This window comes from Mus musculus, chromosome 2 (genome assembly GCF_000001635.26).
Source record: "Mus musculus strain C57BL/6J chromosome 2, GRCm38.p6 C57BL/6J".
In the NCBI taxonomy this organism is placed as follows: domain Eukaryota; kingdom Metazoa; phylum Chordata; class Mammalia; order Rodentia; family Muridae; genus Mus; species Mus musculus.
Window position 1 is genome coordinate 105,900,243 of NC_000068.7, and position 21,968 is coordinate 105,922,210.

The 21,968-nt window shown below is 37.3% G+C and overlaps 2 protein-coding genes across 2 annotated transcripts in view; one reads left to right on the plus strand and one right to left on the minus strand.

Annotated features, from left to right (window-relative positions):
* The window catches only part of Elp4 (elongator acetyltransferase complex subunit 4), a 207,245-nt gene extending 202,923 nt beyond the window's left edge, over nucleotides 1–4,322 (minus strand). The window contains exon 1 of the mRNA NM_023876.4: nucleotides 4,027–4,322. Coding sequence (NP_076365.2) covers nucleotides 4,027–4,246 — 220 coding nt within the window. The 5' untranslated portion in view covers nucleotides 4,247–4,322. The remainder of the gene's footprint in view (nucleotides 1–4,026) is intronic.
* Nucleotides 4,323–4,395: 73 nt separating this feature from the next.
* Nucleotides 4,396–21,968, plus strand: part of Immp1l (IMP1 inner mitochondrial membrane peptidase-like (S. cerevisiae)) — a 60,921-nt gene continuing 43,348 nt past the window's right edge. The window contains exons 1-2 of the mRNA NM_028260.2: nucleotides 4,396–4,488; nucleotides 8,082–8,187. The gene's annotated coding sequence lies outside the window, so the exon portion shown is untranslated. The remainder of the gene's footprint in view (nucleotides 4,489–8,081; nucleotides 8,188–21,968) is intronic.

Here is a 21,968-nt window from a genome sequence, read left to right on the forward strand (position 1 = left end):
ATTAAATCATATGAAACAGCTTTATATAATAATAGAAAGAAGATATATTTTCTTTAATTGTATAGCTACCTAAAATATAATAAAAACTGTCAAATACACAGCCCAAGCTTAATGTATATCATTACACTACAGATGACAATGTACTGAACAAACCAATTGATTTATTATTTAATATCAGTTGTGAAATCAGTGGCTACTACAACAAGCTTCTCCAAAGATTTTTTGCTAGACTTTATTTAGCACAAACGCAACTACTTTTCAAACTGCCAAAACTGAATAAACTCTGAACAAGAGAGTAGGGGTTAATGAGCCAAATATTCGAAGTCATGCTTCCTTCAAGAACCTCTCAAGACTGCCTACAGTTTTTCCTTGGAAATTCCTGAAGTATCTGTCCAGCCAGGTTCTTTTCCTTTTCTAAAATGTACCTTATTTACCTATAGTGGCCTCAAATAACAATATAAATGCCCTGAAAGAGACAAAGTTGAAAGCCTAGACTACTGGACTGGATACATAGATCAGTGGTTAAAAGCACTTGCTGCTTTTGTAGAGAATCCAAATTCCATTCCGAGAATGCACATAAGGCCACCTACAACCACCTGTAACTCCAGCTCCAGGAGATCCCTATGGTCTCTTCTGGCCTCTGGGGATACCTGTACTCATGCAGAAGGCCACACACATACATAATGAAATACCCTAGACTCAGAAAGTCTAAATGGAAACTTGTAAAACTGAAACATTGCCAATTTAGGAACTATATATGAAAATCCAATAATAAAATGACTGACTGGATCATAGTCTTTAAAATACTGAAAAGGAGAATTTTCAAATTTGTAAGATATTTTGAGATGAGCAACAAAGGTATTGAATTATCAAATAGCTAACATTCAATCAGTCTATATGATGGATTTCAAATATATTTGCAATTATGTTTAGAATACCCTAATATCAGGTGGCAGCAGGAATGGTTCACTGTACCACAGAGTGGGTATAATGCAATATTACTTGTTATTCGGCCACAATGTCACAACACTCTTAATATCCCACTATTATTACATTTGATCACAATAGGGTCATACGAGGCTTGCCACAATCTGAATCAAATAATGTTTGAAAGTAACAGCTCGGGTTCTGAGATGCTTGTGGTTATCTGAATATACATAAGCAGCAGATGCTTCACATCCAAACATTTTAGTGAAAAACAAATATAAACTTTTTGCTTCAGGAGACATATAGGACAAGAAATCAAGTTACAAAATGTCATTAGCGTCTTAATGTTCAAGTTAACAACTGAAATACATCTACCCAGTAATAATAAATAATATATTTATTATTCCAAATATAGTAGCTCCAATTATTACAACTATCTGGATCTCTATATACTTTGCAAATCAATTGCAATAATGCAAAACATACAACATTTCAGCAATTGCTACTATTTTAATTTTCTTAGTGAACACTAATTTTTACCATGTTAGACTCAAATACTAAACTCCTCCACTCTTCAAGCATCTCTGCAAATTTCAAAATGATTGTTCAAGCACACGTCTCCATAGAAACACAGGTGAAAAGGTGCCCTCAGTTCTTTTTGGCAGGTGTGAAAAGACTATAGTTAAATATTTAATCTTAAATTCAGTAAACTATCAAAACTCCCTGAAAATAGTTCTTGAAAATTAGCAATAGCCCTGGTGTAAGTTCTGAGATGATTAAATATGAAGCTAAACACGAGCTCTGGTGGTCTAGAGTTTGGGGACTATTCATAGCATTAAATTTCTGAATCAATTTTTGGAGCTCAAATGCCAAACTCCACTTTTCATACTTCACTATTTCCTGTTTAGGCTTTTTTCTTCTTCTTTCAATCAAGACCTTATTAAGAACTTACTGAGTGCCAGGCTCCGGTCTAGGCACATTTTACTATTTGTAATGAGGAAATGAAGGTACAATACTGAAAATGCAGTCCTTCTGCTTGAGGAGTTTGATTACTATCAACTGAATTAAGGCACCTACCTCTATTTAATTAAGAATATAGACATTTAAGAGGTAGAAAAGATAGGTCAGACTGTTAGGAAAGATCTGCTGTCACTAAATCTTGCAGATTAGTTTCTTTCTGGGTGAGAGTTCACTAAAACTAGCAAACTTTTCTAAGCTTTGGGTTCAAAACTAGGATAACTGAGGCCAAACAGGAAAAAAAGTGAAATACACATTTACCTACTATGCATTTTGCATCATGTTTCCAGTATCATACAACTGAGTGGGTTTGAAACAATTATGTCAAACTACTTTAAATTTATGTAGAAAACAATCAAGGTACATTTAGGACAAGAAATCATAGAATCAAGAAACCATGCTGTTCCTGATGCGCTCCCTGTCTTGTGACTTTCCTTTTTGCTAAACTTACTTGAAAAGCCTGGAGCAGAACCCAGAGAAAATGTCAAGTGAAGAACAAGAATAAGCAATGGTAAATGCAATATATTATACAAATGCACCAAGTTTAAAGGAAATATAATAAACACTATAAAAAAGGGTTACAAAATGTAAACACACGTTTCCATGAAGCAGCAGTCAGACAGAAATGCAGCCTGTCCTACTAACTTAACTAATCAATCCTTTCAACAAATCAGTTCTATGAAACAAGTATATTCTTCAGTAGGCTTTGCATTAAAGATTCCAGAGATGCTGGGCGGTGATGGCGCACGCCTTTAATCCCAGCACTTGGGAGGCAGAGGCAGGTGGATTTCTGAGTTCGAGGCCAGCCTGGTCTACAAAGTGAGTTCCAGGACAGCCAGGGCTACATAGAGAAACCCTGTCTCGACCCCCCCCCCCAAAAAAAAAAACCAAACCAAACCAAACAACCAACCAAACAAACAAAAAAAACCCAAAAAATTCCAGAGATGATAAGAACATATTTAAGAAACTCGGGTGGCAGGGGTCCATCCCATAATCAGCCACCAAAACCAGACACTATTGCATATGCCAGCAAGATTTTGCTGAAAGGACCCTAATATAGTTGTCTCCTCTGAGGTTATGCCAGTGCCTGGCAAATACAGAAGTGGATACTCACAGTCATCAATTGGATGGAACACAGGGCCCCCAATGGAGGAGCTAGAGAAAGTACCCAAGGAGCTGAAGGGGTCTGCAACCCTATAGGTGGAACAGCAATATGAACTAATCAGTACCCTGAGAGCTCGTGTCTCTAGCTGCATATGTAGCAGAAGATGGCCTAGTCGGCCATCACTGGAAAGAGAGGCCCATTGGACTTGCAAACTTTATATGCCCCAGTACAGGGGAATGCCAGGGCCATGAAGTGGGAGTGGGTGGGTAGGAGGGCAGGGCGGGGATAAGGGCATAGGGGACTTTTGGGATAGCATTTGAAATGTAAATGAAGAAAATATCTAATAAAAAAAATTAAAAAAAAAAAAAAGAAACTCGGGTGGGGTGTAGAACTATCTGAATACCAAGGACTGTCATTTCTTTGAGTCAACAGGCATCTTTAACATCCACTCTTTAGAACCATACCGCTCTACTATTTAAGATGAGTAGCCAGGCTGTGGGAAAGAGGGCAATACTTTCAACTTTTTCTAAAGGAACCCTTCTTTAAAACTCTAAAAAGTTTTGTGGGTTAGTCCCAGCTTTAAGCTACCCGGGGTTGGAAGGAAGGAGTCCTAAGACACCAGCAGAGGATCCTACAAGCCAATTCCTTTCCATATGTGTTTCTTTTTCAGTAGTAATCATTTTAGGGTAATGGCATGTAGGGAGTCCATGGTCATCTAGAAATGAGGTGCTGAACAGAGAAGAGTAAGGAGTCTGGGTCTTAAGGCGGGCTTAGTGCACACCTCTTGACATCTCCATGCAAGTTTCCTCCCAGTCTTCCTCTGTCAGGGCAGGTCATCCTAACCATGCTTATGAAGAAGAGAGGGAAAAAGGAAATGGGTGCGTGGGGCCGGGCCAAGCACAGGGGTGATGGGCTGCCCAGGAGTCCCTCCCCCAAGTTTCTCCTGGAACGCGCCCACATATTTATTCTGAACCGACCTAAGAGCTGGTCCAGGGCTGGGAGCCCGGTTGACACCAGCAGTTGTCCATTCCGCACCGACGGTCGCGTGCCAGCAATGGACAGCAGCCGAGGGCCCCCTCCGGGGCCCCCAGAGGCCTTGCCCTTCCTCTGGAAACTAGAGGTGCCGCCCTGACCCGCCTCGGACGCCACAGACCGGGAGCTGAGGGTACCCGCGCCGCAAGTGTCTGCCGCCGCCATCTTGAAGCTCCTACGATGACCCAATCGGAACTCTGGGAACTGGAGCGGGGGGCCTGTCAGAGCTAGCCCCAAAGTCCCGCCTACACGCCATTGGCAGCCAATAGAACTGAGATTTCCTTGCAGGTCAACCAATCGCAAGGCCTATTGCTGAAAAGTGCGGTGCGTAAAGCTGGAGGGGTGTACGCGGCCCTGGTCCGTCTGAGTCCTGGCCGAGGAACTTCTGTTGGTGTTTGGGGCCGCAGGTGGGTACCGTCCTTCGGCATTCTTGATTTGCGAGTGCCTACGTTCACGAGTTAAAAGGAAAGGAAAGAGAAGCGATTCGCCCCCAGGGCTTCTAAAGCCACTGCGAGTTGGCGCTCTCCCCTGCTGTTTAGCAGAGAGACGCCTCTTTTTGCCTCTCTCACCTCTTGGGTCTCTAAGGAAAGTTATTCCCCATCCCTACCACCCCCACCACTACCTCTCCTCGAAACCTTGATTTCCCGAATGGTTGAGCTGTCTGGACAGGAGTAACTGTGACTTCAGTGGCTGGTGAGCTCTTGGGCTTAAGGCAGTGAGAACCCAGGGTTAGGTGGGTTGGGTTAAGGTAGACTTTACTTAGAAACTTCCGTTTATGAACTTCGAGACCATTGGGCTTTCTTCCCCCACTCTCACAGACTATACCTTTCTGACAAGTCCCCGTGAGCAGCTTTTCTTAATTTTAATTAGTGTTTCTGGAAATCTCGGAGGGTCTTTCCTAAGCAGTGTGAATGGCAAGTGTTACTCTGACAACCTTGTTCACACATTTAATTGTCACTTCTCCAAAGCAGCTGCAAATAACGGAAACTACTTGAAGTTTCTCTCCCCTAAATCTGAGTGGAATTAGATGTATTTGTACCTTATTTTTCTAGTAATTTGAATCTGAATGGAGAGGGTTCCTACTACACTATGAGTTTTATTTGTGGTAGAAAAAAAACCATGTAATTCAGACCTGATTTTTTTTTTCATATGTGAACTGGAGGAGGAATTGGTTAAGTGATTTCTAGAAGACATCCAAGATAAGCAATGTTTGAACGGAAAAAGAGACCTAAGTCAATACTTGTGTCACTTAATTACTGCTGACAGTGATGGGTGATACATGATATATGGATTGATTGATTGATTCATTCATTCATTCATTCATTTATTTTGAGACAGGATCTCTCTATGTAGCCCTGTTGGTATATAACTCACAGAAGTCTGCCTGCCTTTGCCTGAGACTTACAGGTGAATGCCACCACAACACCTTTACTTACGGTTTTTTCTTTCCATTCCCTCTTTCCCTTCCTCCTTCCCACCCTTTCTTTTTTCCTGCATCATATTTGGGCTTGGGCAGGAGACTATAATCCCAAACAGTTGGAAAAGGAGAATCAGATATTCAGAGTTAGCATCAGCAAAACAAATAATAATTAAAAAAACTTCAAACAAATATAAGAGAATCATATGGGGGGGCAACAAAGTTTGTGGTTTAGCAGCACATCAACCAGAGAGATTTGATAAAGGTTGCTTGTTTTCATTTCAGATATGTCACACTGGTGACAGTAGGTACAGCACATGCCTTTATATTTTTAAGGCACTCAGATAACTGCTAAGCACTTGCTTTCTGCTTAAACCCAGTCTTGTAATTTTTATACAATCTTATAATTTTATTAAAATGGTGGATTCCTTCTCTAATAGCAAATAAAGAATTCCTATCCTAGTTCCCAGTCTTTGTAGTTTAGATGTCAAACTCCTTTTAGGCAGATAATATACTTTGTTTCTTTTGATTATCCTTTATTATTCTCCATAAAAACCCAACACCAGTTAGAGTCACAGTAGGAAATATGACAATTACTGTATATTTGTGTTTGGTCTTAAGTGGATAGCTCTGAGACCAAATAGTAAGTAATTTAGGTTTGGCAGACAATAAAATCTCTTGAATCTTCTCATCTCTTCCATGAGTAAACCATGAGACTGGCATTAATGGTTGAGCACAGCTTTGCTAGAAGCTGAAATTTAATTTCAAATACTTTTTATATGTTACATCATGGTCTTCCTTTTCCTTTGAGCCATTTAAAAGTGCCAGTTATGTGGCACTTCTTTGTGTTGCCCCACAGAAGTAAGTGGCAGCTGGAGGGTTACACAGCTGTCAGCCTGTGTGGTGGACTCTTCTATCTTTCTCTGTTCTATATACTTTATATTCTAAAACCCTTCAAGGTCTTAGTATGGTCATGCTCCTCACTGTCTCCAGTGTTTATTTATATTAGTTTAAAAAATACTATTGTTTGAGAGCAATTTTTGAAGAAATATTACTAAAGTTGTCCTTTTGAAGCAGACTCTGCTGTAGGCATGATCCTGGGGAGAGAAGACCACACAGTCTCTTTTAAGGCTACACCCCACATCCTATTGCCAAAATCTACAAGAACTTCCTAGGACTGCCATGACGAACTGACATAAACTTGGCTGTTTGCAGAAAATGTACTTTTTCAGAACATCAGAGGTACAAACTATCATCAGGATGACCTGAGTCCCACCCCTACGACCCACGTGGTAGGAGAGAACCAATGTGAACAAGCTGTCCTCTCACTTCTCTTGCCATAGATGCTATGACAGGCACTCCTTTCCCAATAAATATATGTTTCATAGTACACCAGTACACTTCATGTTAATAATAGTACTAGCAAGTGCTAAATAGATGAGTTTCTTTCTTTCAAAGTTTATATTGCAAATTGTTAAGGATATTGTTTGTGTGCATGGCACATTAGTAATAACAAAGTCCTATTGACTTAAAAAAGTTTGTTGCCTAATGTGTACATTAGTATTAGTATATTAGTATATATTAAAATAGTAGTGGCCTTTAACTGATTGAAACAAGAGTGAAATGAAATTTAGGTGATTAAATATTGACTCTAAAATGTTTAGGGAGGGCTCAGATGCTTACATAACTAATAAAATACTTACATGAGGGTATATAAGTGTATTTGAGACTTGCAATACAATGCGATTCAGATTAGCTATAGTGCCTGCAAATAGAATAAATATATTTAAGCAGATAAAATCCCTCTAAATTATATGTATTTGAAGTTGGATAATTATCTTATTTGTTGTAAACTCTGAAAAGCCATATATGTAAACACATACAAAGCAAACTTTGACATTTCACATAGGAATAGAGACAAAATAATTTGTCTTTTAAGTCATAAGAACTGATATAGAATTATTATAGCTAACTGCATCATAGGTTTTAAAACTAAAATATTTTGCCTTTCAATTGGTCATGATTTTTTTTCACAACAGCATTATAAACTATTTAGTACTGTATTTCAATTTTATGATTAGCCATACATGGTGGCTCAGTGTCTTTAATCCCAGTACTCTGGGGGCAAAAAAAAAAAAAAAATCTCTGAGTTTGAGGCCAGTACAGTCTACAAAGCAAATTCCAGGACACTGGGGACTACATAGATTATGTAGGGAGACCCTGTCTCAAAAAAGAAAAACAAAACAACAAAAACAAAAAACATTAGATATGCATACTGACCTGGAAAAGCAAAAGAGTGGATGGCTGCCTTATCAACTCCCATAACTCTGACCGCAGAGCTTCTTAGCTTTTCATGTAACCTGTCTTCTAACTCCTTCCTTAAATTCTCTTTTGGATAAAAGACTTTAATAGTCCCATTTAATAAAGGTCCAATGGTATTGAATATCCAAATTCAAGACTCCTGCTGCCCCACCAAAAGGAAGACACAACTCACTGAGAAATATCTGCTCCTACTTTACAATAACTTAGCCCAGCACTGGACAGAGACGCTTTCACATTCACAATTTGGATTTACTGCTTTAGGAATCGGAAGCCATGGATGACCCATGCACGCTTTGAGACCTCCGTCAGATCTGGGGTTTCCTGGAAACCTACCATAAAGTTGAACAAATTGTAGAACAGACTTATGGTAAGTAGAATTTTTAGAATTCAAACACCCCTTGATTTCCTTTATGGGTTTCGTATTCAAGTTAAGTCCTTGGCTGTTGTAAGGCTGCTCCCTGCTGGACACAATGTGACTTTCTAAAGAGCACTAAAGGCACTAAATAGGTGAGCAAAGAACTGCTCTGTGCCCCACCCCCTTGGTGGGGGCGGGGACATTGTTATAGTCACAAAAGTGCTAGACTGTTGCCACCAGGTTAATAATCTACTGAAGTCTTATGGGAGGACGATCTTCTCTTGTTTCCTTATTTATTGGTTGTTTCTTGTTTAGTTGTGTCTAAAAGTTATAAAAATATATATTCAGAGATACCTGTCAGTATTGACCTTAAATGACTTCCTCAATTGTATATCCTTTGTGTGTGTGTGCAAGTGCAAGTCAGTATACTGTTATAGCAATGATAGTTGTAACAATTTTACTTCCATATGCTATTGGAGAGAAAATGATTTGTGTCTACACAATACCATTTCCCAGCAGTTGAAACTACTTCAGTGTAATTTAAATTAGATCATATTGGATCAATTTTGAATGAGCAACTTGTGTTTTATATTTTAAAGTACTGGTAATTAAACATTACTTGGTGTCTACCCTGTTCCAGCCACCATGTTTGCTCGAACATATGGAGTATACCTACACAGAGTGACAGTAGGTCAGACTTCAAATATTTTATCTGCAGCTAAGCTATCACAGACCCTTATCATATATGTATACAAAGTCCTAAAGTTGATTTAAAGTTTGATTTCTTCTCTAATATTAGAGAAGAAAGAAACTGTCTTCTTACCTTCAAGCCAAAATTTTTTGAGGAGTACAATCTGCACAAAATTATCTGGTTATAATCTGGGATTTTTAATGTAAGTGTACACTTTTTGTTTGAAAAGAAAAAAGAGGCAGAAATAACATTCAATACATAAGTGAAAGTGGAGCAGAATAATTGAACTTATATTCTTTCAAGGTCTCCTGTATTTTTATAGCTGTTGTAAAACATGTCTCCTATATTTTTATAGTTGTTGTAAAACATGTGAAGTCCATACTTAATTGGAATTATGAAGAATTAGTCATAGTAATAGTTCTTTGTTATTAAAATATTACTATAATAATTAGTACTGCAGACCAAGAATGTAAATTGATGTTAACAAGAGAATGTGCCTTTTTCTTTTTCAGCAAGAATGTAATATCACAGATAATACATAGGTTAAACTTTGCATTGTGTAATATAAGGTTATAAACATAGGCAAAGCTGGGCGGTGGTGGCACACACCTTTAATCCCAGCACTTGGGCGACAGAGACAGGCGGATTTCTAAGTTCGAGGCCAGCCTGGTCTACAAAGTGAGTTCCAGGACAGTCAGGGCTTTACAGAAAATCCCTGTCTCGAAAAACCAACAAAATAAAACAAAACAAAATGAAACAAAAACAAAACAAAACAAAAACACAGGCAAATATGAGGTAATTGTGTGATACCTGTACAGCAGTCCCAAGCCACCATATCCTCATAGCATCACTTGCACTCCCCAGCACTAATGCTGTTCTTTCTCTCTTATCTCTCCTCTCCCCTCTTTTCTCTCCCTCTACATCTCCTTAGTGATGGGAGTCTAACTATTGATAGTTTCACATTCCTGGACTCATTAGCTATAATTTACCGTGTCTGGCTTAGTCTTTCTTTTCTTTAGCGGTAATAAATAATCTACCTTTTGTTGTAACTACTTAAATTATGTTTGTATAATTTTTAATTTTCATGTGTACTCCTAAGCAATGTGTTTATATTTTGCCTCTTTTTCTTATAAAATAGTATCTATTTTCTTATTTCACTCACATTTTGTTTTTTAAAAACTTTGTATTGATTCTTTGTGAGTTTCACATCATGCATCCCATCCCAATTATCTCCACATTCCTTCACATCAACCCTCAGCCCTTACAGCTTCCCCCCAAAAGAAAGAAAGAAACAAACAAACAAAAACCAAAACATCTCATTGGGGAAGCTGTAGTGTGTCACAGAGTATACACTTTTGTTCACACATCTTGTAAATGCTCATTGCAAGGAGTCATTGGTCTGGTTTGAGGCCTCTAGCTTCTGCTATGCTGGATCCTCACTGGGACTCCTCCTGGCTGTCATGTTGTTGCCCTGTATAATGGAGATCCTACAGCTTTGGATCTACAGGACCAGCCCCTTCACAGGCTCATGCAGTTCATAGATGGGGTAGATGTTGGACTGGGCCACCCGAAAGCTTTGAATCTGAGCCTGGGTGGTAGCTGAGTCAGCCTGCCAGCTCTCCTGCACCCACACCACTGGGGCAAACTCCAACACTGCCCTGGCTTGCTCACCCAATGGTACATCCTACAAGGGGCGGGGCCTACTTTCTTGCTCTCACATCTTCAGGCCTGCTTACCTGCATCCAAGCCAACAGGGTCACCGGTATTCATTGCAGCCCTTGAGGGGTGGGGCCAGCTGTGTTGCAACCCTTGGACATCAACATGGTCTCAGGCAGCAGCCCAGATCAGAGACATCCTCATGGCCTTTGGTGGTGATATGAGCCACAGACTTCAATACAGACACCTGCTGTTGTATGGCTGGGAACCCAGACATGGCCATCAGATGCAACACAGGCCCAGACTTCACCATGACCTCAGGTGACGGGGCAGGCTATTTGCATCAGGCTGTTCACTCCATCCTTGTACCTCCAGTTCTGCCTCTCTTTATATAGTGCTCAGACCCTTCTGCTTCTCTTTCTCTCTCATCTCTCCACCACGTACTTGCACATAGTAGTGGCTCCCACTACAGGCAGACCTCTGGGTGTCTCCCACCTACCTGTGCCTCCTAGTGTGATAGCAGGTGGGCCTCTGGGTCAACATTGTGATTTAAAGGATCATCCATGAAGTGTGTTACATTCTTCATTCTTTCACATTATCCCCTTGCTGTGACTACAAATTGAGATATTCTACATTTGGAATTTATCTGGAGTGTCTACTCTAAGGGAATTATTAAAAGTCATTGCAGTGAGAATTTTTGAAAATTCCTGGTTACAGTCACTTTTTTTAAATGTAGACGTGGATGGCTTAATGTTTTTTTTTTTTTTCAAACCATGTGACCAGCATGCAGATACAAAGAAAGACATTTTGTAATCATTATATAAGATCACTCTATGGCACATGCTGGTCACTTTCTCCTTCTTCCACAAGGATAACCACTTACCTGATTTCATTGTGGGGGTTACTTTAGTTATGTATTATATATATTATATTTTACACATGTGTTATAATTATACACATACGTATGTATTATAATATACACATATTGATAATTATACTGTATAGCTTTTGTTTCTACTTTTCTTTGCTCAGTATTGTGAGATTTAACCTTATTACAGCTAGTTATAGTTTATTTTCATTGTTATATCCTAGTATATGGACAATAACTGTTAATTCATCATTAGTACATATTTGGGGAGGTTTTATATATTGTCACTATGAACATGCTACAGTGTATCCTGTGTGTATCTTTAGGAGTGAACAGTTTGTGTAAATTCACATCCAAGTTTGCACAATCTGCTATCTCCTAAGATAGCTGTGCTTGTTCACACACTCATTAAGATTCCAGGTGCGCCACACATTTTCTAGGGCTTGAATGTATCTATCTTTTTATTTTTCAAGTTCTAGTGGCTATGAAATAATTGTATTTGTAATTTATAATCTCTTGAGAGTTAATGAACTGGAGTACTTTTTTCATATATAGATTGGCTGTTTGATGGTTTCTCTTGCACAGTGCCTCACCTCCTTTGCACACTCTCCTATTTGCTCTGTTTCTCTTTCACTGGCAGTTTTTTATGTATTTAAAAATGAACTTATAATTAAGTGTGGATTCTGATTTCTCTTACTCAGATTTGTTCTTCAGTTTTCAGTAGTGTTTTTGATGAACAGAAGTTTGCAGATTTAATGTATGTCAGTTATGTTTAATCCCTCTCCTTGTTTAAAGACATATTTGTGCATTCCAAGGATATGATATATGTGATGTTCTCTAAGCATATTTTTGTTCTGTTCTTTAAAGTGTTTTTTGTTTGTTTGTTTGGTTGGTTGGTTGGTTGGGGTTTTTTGTTCTTGTTTTTGTTTTGTTTTGTTGTTTCCAGTCTACCTAGAGCTGGGATCAAACTCATGGCTTCAGGCATACTAGGCAAACACTCTATTAACTGAGCTATATCTGCAACTGTTGTTCTGTTCTTTAGACTTCTCATTCTAGTCTGTATTTTCTTAGAAGGCAATTTTGCTTTACTGTTTGGACTCAAGACTATCTCTGGAGAAAGAGCCACACAAAGTGGACTTAGGTGGTGAGGTGTCATTGTCATGTACTTTCTACAAAGCAACTCCTTAAGAAAATTGGCCTGTTTGTCAACATTTACCTTTTGTGTTTTGTTTTTTCTTTAATTGCTGCTTTGTGTTATTTGTCTTTAAGGAGAATCTGCTGGGTTGTTCAGACAGGAATTTCTGGAATAAGAAAATAAATGTTACAGTTCTCAATATTAATGACATGGATACTCATAAGTATTTGTTTATGAAATGTAAAATTTTGTGAAGAATTTGTTGGTAATCCTAGTAACCTAGATTAAAGTATAATTCTCTCTATTAAAGATTAGCATATTAAATATACACTTTTAATTGAAAGAAAAATTAGATTTTAACTTTTTGTCACCAAGGCAATGAATTATGTATTAATGCTGGCAGTTATATTCAAAAATTATAAGTGTCTTCTAAATTATTTTCAATAGGTCCACATGATTACCATTTGTGGCTAAGTTTAAGTATTTATGAGACCTTCAATTATATTTTTTTTCAAAATGTCACTATATGGCCTAATGTGTGATATTATTTACATTACAGAATTATCTTTTTGAATACCCTAATTATTTACCTTTTATCTAGACAGTAATGTATATTAGTAAGTTAATTCTGTTGTGTTACTTTTATATTTCACGAGATTAATTTCCCATTTTAAGATATTTTAAAATACACTCTGATCACAGTGCATAAAGTAAAAGAAAGGTAGATGACTAGAATTGACTTCTCACTAAGCATTTAAATGTTCTTCACTTGTCAACTACAATTTTTAGTTTAAAGTATCAAATTAACTATTATTTTATCCTGGCTTTTATTTTAATTCATGCATTTAAAAACTGATATTCAGATAAAAGATAATCTCAAAATAAATCAGTATATTACTTATGAGTGGAGCAACACATTAGCATTGGGTTCACAATAGATCATATCGCTTTTATTCCATCGTACAAGCTTAGCAGCACAAACAGAATAATCAACATATTATTTGGCTGTCATGTGCTGAACAGAAACCAGAGATCACAAGGAGGTTTTCCCTAGCTGTGGTGATGGCCTTTTTGTTCCAAGCCCCCATCTGGGAGGGCCATGGTGTGTTATCATATGGAACGCGGGCTTTTCTGTAATCTGCTTAGCTGCACTGCCGTTTGAATCTTCATTCCATGTTTGTGTAATTTATAATTTTAATGAGACCATGGCTCTTGTGGGCTTTGAGATATATTAAAAGCTCTTTTGTGCATATGCTTTTGTTCTTGCTTAATAGGCTCAGTGTATTTAAAACTGATGAATTTTTATTCATGAATTTGGATGTCTGGAGATTAACTTAGAGTGAATATCATTGCACTCATCTATTGATGGTTAGAAAGGGGTTTTTGTTGCTGTTGTTTTCATTTGCCTGTGTGTATGTGTATGTGTATGTGTGTGTGTGTGTGTGTGTGTGTGTGTGTGTGTGTGCACCTATATGATACTTGTAACTAGAAAAAGGCTAAACTTAAATAATTTTAAGAAGCTAAAATTGTCATGATTAAACAATAAATAGATTAAATTTTAATCACGTTATTCATAGACACCAAATTTCAGCAGTAGTGTTATATATTAAGTAAATATTGTAAAGGAATAATTATGAAAAAACAACCTTTAAATAAACTAATACCTTAAAATATTCAATTTGCATCATTTTGTTAAAATCACACTTAAATACTCAGCAGAGATAGACTTTATTTTGATCATATGGGTTGTCTATGGTCATTATAAATGAGTCATTCTATTTTTTGGTTGCTAGGCATATGTTAGGCATTTTAACCATTTTTAGGTATTCTTATTTTCACGGAATTATTTTTAAATGAAAGCTTAAAAGACATTAATTGATATGAAGAAAAGATTTATAAAAAGCAGCTTACTAATAATTTACAAAATTGATCTCTTTGTTTTTGCCAAAATCCTGGACTATACTAAATGCTTCAGTCTCTTTAATTGCTACTTATATGTTGACAAATTTTGAATATAAACAATTTTGTTGTTATATAGGAAAAAGAATTATGGTCCTTTATAAACCCAGACATATTTTTAAGCTGTTCTCTAATGCACTGGGGTATAACATACAGAAGTATCCCAGGAAGGATATATCTATTTTTAAATCTACATTTTCACTGCAACAGGATTTGAGAGGATGAAAAGATTCTGAAAAAAAAAATCTGTATTTACTATAAATGTTGACATATGCTTGTAATTCTTGCAAGTCTGATTCTTGCAGTTCTGTGGCTGAATCAGGAGAATCACCATGAGGTTGAAGCCCCCTGAAACTAACAGTGAGACACTGTCTCATCAACAAATAACCAAGTGGCCCAAACCAATCCTAGATTTACTGGTTTTGAAGCATCATTTTGCAGCTTAACACATCATGAATCCTATTAAGTTTGCAATAGCCAGCAGCCAAGGAAATCTCTTACCATTTCCTTTAAACTTGAAACAAGAGACTTAAAAACAACATCCTATTCTGACTTTATGCAGTTTATCCATCACTTTGACCCTGTTTTCCCTCAACCCTCTGCTCTAGTGCTGTATTGTACAGTTTCGTTTAGTTTAGGATCTGTTCTCAGTTACTTTGCATTGCTATGATAAACACCCTGACCAAAAACAGTTTGGGAAGGAAACACTATGTTTGTCGTACTTGTCCTTATCACAGTCCATCATTGAGCAAAGTCAGGACAGGCATTCAGGCAGAAGCAGGGGCTGGAACCATGGGAGAATGCTGCTTACTTTCTTGCTCCTCATGGCTTGCTCAGTCTGTTTTCTCACATCTCCCAGGGCCACCTGCCATTTCTCACAATGGGCTAAGCCCTTCCACATCAATCATTAATTAAGAAAATATCTCAAACTTATCCACAGGCCAATTTGATGGCGGCAATTGGGCTTCTCTTTTCCCAGATAACTTGTGTCAAGCTGACAAAAGCAAATGAACACCAGAACAAGCTATTGAAAATATATGAACGCCAACACAGTATTGTCCAGTGGCAATTTAATGTGAACCATGCAATGTTTTTCTTAACCAGCTATATCCAAATATTACCTAACTGTTCAACATGTATCAGTAGAAACTTTTAAAATGTTGTATTTTCCCATGTTTTGTATTGTATTCAAAATTCATTGTGTTGTATATGTTAGTTTTAATTGGTCACATTTAAAGTATTCAACAGCCACAGGGGACTGCACAGTGTATTACACAAGCATATTACATATTGACAAAAATACATGTTGTTGTATTCCTTATTATTCTTCTAATAGTATGTTCAAGGTATCTAAAGAATATACATGAGATATGAAATTGAATTATGGTTATTTACAGTTTTGTCCATAATAGCACTGAATAGAAAATTAGAATTCTATTGCATGACTCCTGAGTACTGACCAGGTAATTTGTAGATAGGCTTAAATATACTGTGATGACGGCTTAAAATATGCTGTGATGATATCATGAAGGAGGAATATTATTCAAAACTCCTCGGTAACTGAAACTTAACAAATAAAGCCAGATTTCAAGTATAGTAAAGAGCATGTTTTACAACAGTCACACAAGCAGTTTTAATATGTTTTAAAGTAAAGCTGACTCCTCCTTTTATGCCCTCAAATTTTTCCAGACTGGGGCTTGTATAAATGGGTCGGAAGCTTTCTTTTTATATGTTTACTTATAAAATGATTTCTAAATGTCTCTAGAATTTTTTACATAGAAAATTCTCTGTATGGTACTATAAAGAGACATTATTTCACTGAGACATACTTTTAAATATGTAATTATGAGTTATAAGACCATGAATAATAAGTAATAGGAGATGATTCAGCCATCTTACAATGTGGTTATATAATGATTATAGGGATTTGCTTTAAAAGAACATAATGTAAAGCTGGGTGGTAGTGGTGAAGGCCTTTAATTCCAGCACTCTGGAGGCAGAGGCAGGAGGATCCCTGTGAATTTGAGGGCAGCCTTGTTTACCAAACAAATTCCAGGACAGCTAGGGCTACACAGGGAAACCCTGTCTGAAAAGCTAAAAACCAACTAACCAACCAAACTAGTGTACCCACTTTATAAAGAAATGTAGGCCCAAGTTGGCTGAATGACTCAGCACTTACAAGCATGTAATGTTTTTGGCATAGGACCCAAATTTGATTGCCAGCATCCCTGTCATGTGGTTCACAACCACCTAAAGCTCCAACTTCACAAGTCCTGGCACTTTCTTTTGGCTTCCATGTGCACTTGCACTCACACGTATACAGTCCTGCATACACATACACACACACACACACACACACACACACACACATAATAATAATAATAATAATAATAATAATAATAATAAAAATATAAATCTTAACAATGTAGATGTCAACATAAATAGTTGACTTGATAGAATATAGCTTAGAGAAAATAATACATTCCTTGTATTTTTCCCACTTTCTGAATTTTGAGTAATATGACTTAATCTTTGCACAATTTAACTTTTATGTAGGTACTAGCCAATGCCTGTTGTATTCTTTGATTCACTTAAATTTTATTAACTACTCTCTGTGACTTTTGTATTTAAAGTGCTGACATAAAATGTTAAACCCTTTTATAAACAATACCTCTAGTTTCTTGGAGATGATAAATCCATCCATTGATTTCCTAATTTTATTATGTACACAGTCAATTGTAATCCAAGATTACAGCAAACAAGATGTTAATTTTAAGACATAATCTATGTACATTTCAATTACAGAGCATGATGTTACAGAAGCACAGAATAAAAAGGAGTAACATTTGTGCTATCCTCACAGGAGCTGTCAATAAAAGATGTAATAGGGGATTTAGGACTCTGGAAATGGCCAACTAATTTATGTGAATCTATTTTATTTCAGCTAGAAAGACCCAGCTCTTTCTCGGCAGTGCATATTGTGCAGCCCAGGCTGTCTATACAGAACCAGGCGGCTGCATATGGATAGTCCCTTGATATCATTCACTTGCTGTGTAATCTTATTATGCAAAGTTCTAATCTTCACCTAGAATGAATGCCTCTGGGTCAGAATATAGTCATATCAGGGTTTTTGAGGTCATGTTTTGTGATCCTTAGCTTATTCTTCTAAGTAGGGCTGGGATTTAAAGGGTATTCCCCAGACACTAGCAGAGATAGACAGCAGACCCTGCTGCCTTTTTGGAAGACAAGACCAACATGAGGTCCCTGGTAGGATTAAACTTGATTTGTAGCTGTAGGATTTTTTAACAGATGTATTATTGGACAGGGAATAGGGGGCCACCAGCACAGCAAAATTGAATCCTGACTGGCATTCTCAGGGAGTATGCTGCCTGCTAAAACAGCAGCTGCATGTGGGTTTGACTTCTTTCAGGTGAAGCGACTTCCAGTCATTTGGAAAGGATGGGATGAAAAGGAACCTTGGTGATAATTTTGATGTCTGCAAGATTTAGTACCAGTGTAATGGGATTATCGGTAACACCTTCACTGCAGAAAAAGCCACCTGGCGTTCTAACTGGCAGCAACTGAGAACTAATCCTTTCCCATCTCTTAGATGTCATTCACGAAGCTCAAAGCTGTTTCTGCCCTGCTAACTGTGATTAATTTTATAAACAACAACAAAAACCAGGTGATCAAGGCAAAGAATGTATCTTTTTAATATATAGGTGTAAATAATGTGACTTATAAACTCTGTGACATAAAAACTGAGCATCATATGGTTCAAAATGTATTACATTGTTCAAATGTAAAACTTGTTTCGTGATGTCTTATACTTCTTTTAGTTGAGTGACCAAGTAATTGCTGTTCGTAAAAGTTTGTATATGATATTAAATATTAATTTATATATTTTATATTTTTAGGTATAGGGCCATTATTGATATATAAAATGTGTATCGATGTAAGAAATTGAAAATAATTTGTTTTGACATACATTTTATCTGTGTTTGATTGTTTGAGTTGCTGATGACAAACATTTAGTAATTTAAAATATATAAGACACATTTATGATATTTAAGTAACATTAGCTCAAACTGTTGATGAAATGGCTCTTTGTGAGAAATACATGATGTAACATGGCCAAGGCTGAAAATAGTTAATGTGATGTTGAGTGGCTCTTTCTAGAGCTCAGTGGTTCTCAGTCTAGCTTTCATTCAGCAAATGGAGTAGTTATTTGCTCTAGAATCAGTCCATCCTTTAATTTTTTAAAACATTTTATTTCAACCTAGAACCTTATCAAATACTTTGTTTAGAGGTGTTAATTGTTTTAATATTCTTCTCTTACTATTCAGAATAAACTGAGAGAAAATGAAGTGAAGTTATCCCATCAGTCACCCAAACAGTATGCACCATAACTGCCAAGAGAAGAAAAGAGAATTAGTGTTGTCAGTGCTATGATCTCAGAGTAGTTAAATTAAAAATATTTATTCATAGGACTTGACTTGTACCTTTTTGTGCTTCTTGATCCAGTAGCTTTACATTTCAAAAATAGCTTATAAAAATGCATTTTAGATGTTTTTAAACTTTAAATTTTGACTGACTGTGGGTGACTAACATACCTTCATGATATTATAAGAGTACAACATGATCACTTACATTATAGATGTACCCATAGCATCTGAGTGCACGTAGTTAGTGCCTTTCATCTTCATGCACTGTCTTTACTGGAAAGCCCTCAAGTAGACCGTAAGTGTGACTCGTGTCTTGCCTACTCTTCCCTGCAAGCATGTTGTTTGGGTGTGACCAGTTTCAAGTTACTACATTGTAAGTGTGCTTCTTCATTTTCTCTGTTTGAAATGAATGGGAAAGCTCACACTATTTCACCTAAACTGTATTCTACTTGAAAAATTATTTATTTAAAATTTTATTGTGGGAAAAAGCTGTCCATAAAATAAAGGACTGAAATCTTTCTTCCATCATCATGAAATTACTTGTGTAGGCCAGGGAGTTTCCCATCATCTCGGATAATAATACATCAGCTCTAGTTAATAATACTGTGTGATTGGGGTTTGTTTTAAGTATCATCTTTTAAGAGAAAAATCTATAAGTTTCCTTTTAAAAAATGTATTAAAAAAAGGAAAAAAGGAAGGAAGGAAAAAAGGAAGGAAGGAAGGAAGGAAGGAAGAAAGGAAGGAAGGAAGGAAGGAAGGAAGGAAGGAAGGAAGGAAGAAAGAAAGAAAGAAAGAAAGAAAGAAAGAAAGAAAGAAAGAAAGAAAGAAAGAAAAGAACCGAAGGAGCTGAAGTGAAGGAACCCCTTGCAGCCCCATAGGAGGAACAACAATATGAACTAACCAGTACCCCCTGAGCTCCCAGGGAATAAACCACCAATCAAAGAGTACACATAGAGGACTCATGGCTCCAGCTGCATATGCAGCAGAGGATGGCCTTGGTGGGCATCAGTGGGAGGAGAGACCCTTGGTCCTGTGAAGGCTCGATGCCCCAGTGTAGGGGAATACCAGGACAGGGAAGTGGGAGTGAGTAGGTTGATGAGCAGGGGTGGAGGGAATGGGGTGGGGTTTTCAGAGGGGGAACCAGGAAACGGGATAACATTTGAAATGTACATGAAGAAAATATCTAATAAAAATGAAAAAAAAAAAGTTTCCTTTTTAAAGCACAGTAGGAATTTATCATTGTTAAGCTATTTATTAAGTGGCTCTTCAGAGTTAGTCTCCTTTTCTTTTTCAATTTTAGGTATCATTTGCATTTTGTTGTAATTTCTTTTTCCTTAAGAAGACCTAAAATAAGTGCATCTTAACTAAATTCAACATGCACATGTAAGGTCTTCCCAATTGTACACATTCTTTTGCATGAATATAGGTTATTTGAGTGTAGCACTCAGTTGGTAATTTATACATTTGATTCATCTTGAAAAGGTAGATGCTAATTTAATTTGCAGCATTGATGACACAATGATGTAAGAGCGAGCTGAGGTATTTTGTGATATAAAGTAATGGAATATAAGGTACAAGAAATGAGCGGTATATTTAAAGGGATGTTAGATTTAACAAAGCAACATTGCAAATACTGCCCCTGTTACAGCCCCTGTTACAGCCCCTACCACCACCACACACACAGTGTCCCTCCCCCCTCCTCCTTTTATCCTCAGAGAGGGTGGGCCCTCCCTGGTGCATCAACTCTCTGCAGGATTAGGGCATCATCTCCCACTGAGGCCAGACAAGGCAGCCCTGTTGGGGATTTCACAGTCAGGCTACAGCTTTGGGGACAGCCCCTTCTCCAGTTGTTGGAGGACCCACATGAAGACTGAGGAAAGTGACTGAAGTAGTCTATTATATATCTCATTATAAGTCTTAACTGATGAGGAAAATTTATAGAGTCACCCCAAAGCTGACACTTTAAAATAAGAAAGATTAAATCTTATGTTTCTGAAAATGTTGAACACACCTCTATGCCTCAAATGTCAGCCAAAGACCTTTTTTGGACTTTTTTCCTAAGGCTTGTTAAAACTGTCTCTTTGCTTACAAGGAATCATTACTAGGGCCAAATTGGTTGGTATTCAATTATGAGGTTATTTTGATGCCTTACACAAAGTGAAGGAGTGTTCATTGCCTTAAACCTGAGAAGGATGCTAGAATTTTTTTTTCCCTCTTGGAATAAAATAAAGGCTTAATAAAATCCTCATAGATTGTGGGATCAGAGTGTTCTGAATTTGTAGTTTTTGAACATGAGAAGTAAATTGGGCAAATCTTACAGTTAATTTTAACATTTATAGATTTGGTCAATTCATGAGCAGTCCTAAGGGTGATTTTGCTATCCCAAGAGTTTGAATTGTGTTATTGGAGAGGCTGCTGTGTGAATGTGAGTGACTGAGCCGTTGCACAGTATGTGCTATGCAGCACTCATGTATCTTGATGAGCCTTTGCTCCTTGTCAAAGTAACCTCCAGTTAGGAAACAGAACAGTGAATGCATGTGATTGCTGCTTAGTCCCTTTCTTCATTTGTACAGTCTAGGATGATCCCCTCTGGGGTCCTCTGTATTCATACCTCATACTTTTAAAGAAATATTCTGTATAACATATCCAGATTCTATAGTTGCTTTGTTTTTAGTAAGAAATTAGCCTTTTGTAGCTACTGTCACAACTGGCAGAGAAGTTCTTCTGCTTGACTTGTTCAATAATTATCTTTCTGTCTTACCACTTTTTCTTTCTCTCACCACTAGTCTTATGATCCCCCCTCTCTCTGTCTCTTCAGAGTATTTTATTAACTCTTGTTTTAGTTACTTTTCTATTGCTGTGATCAAGGTAACTTAAGAAAGAAAACATTTGGGGGGGGGTTAATTATTCCATAGGGTGAGCCCTTGACCATAATGGCAAGGAACATGGCAATAGGCAGGCAGTCATTGGAGTGGAACAGTAGGTGAGAGCTTACATCTTGATCTATAAGCATGAGGCAGAGAAAGAGAGACAGAGAGA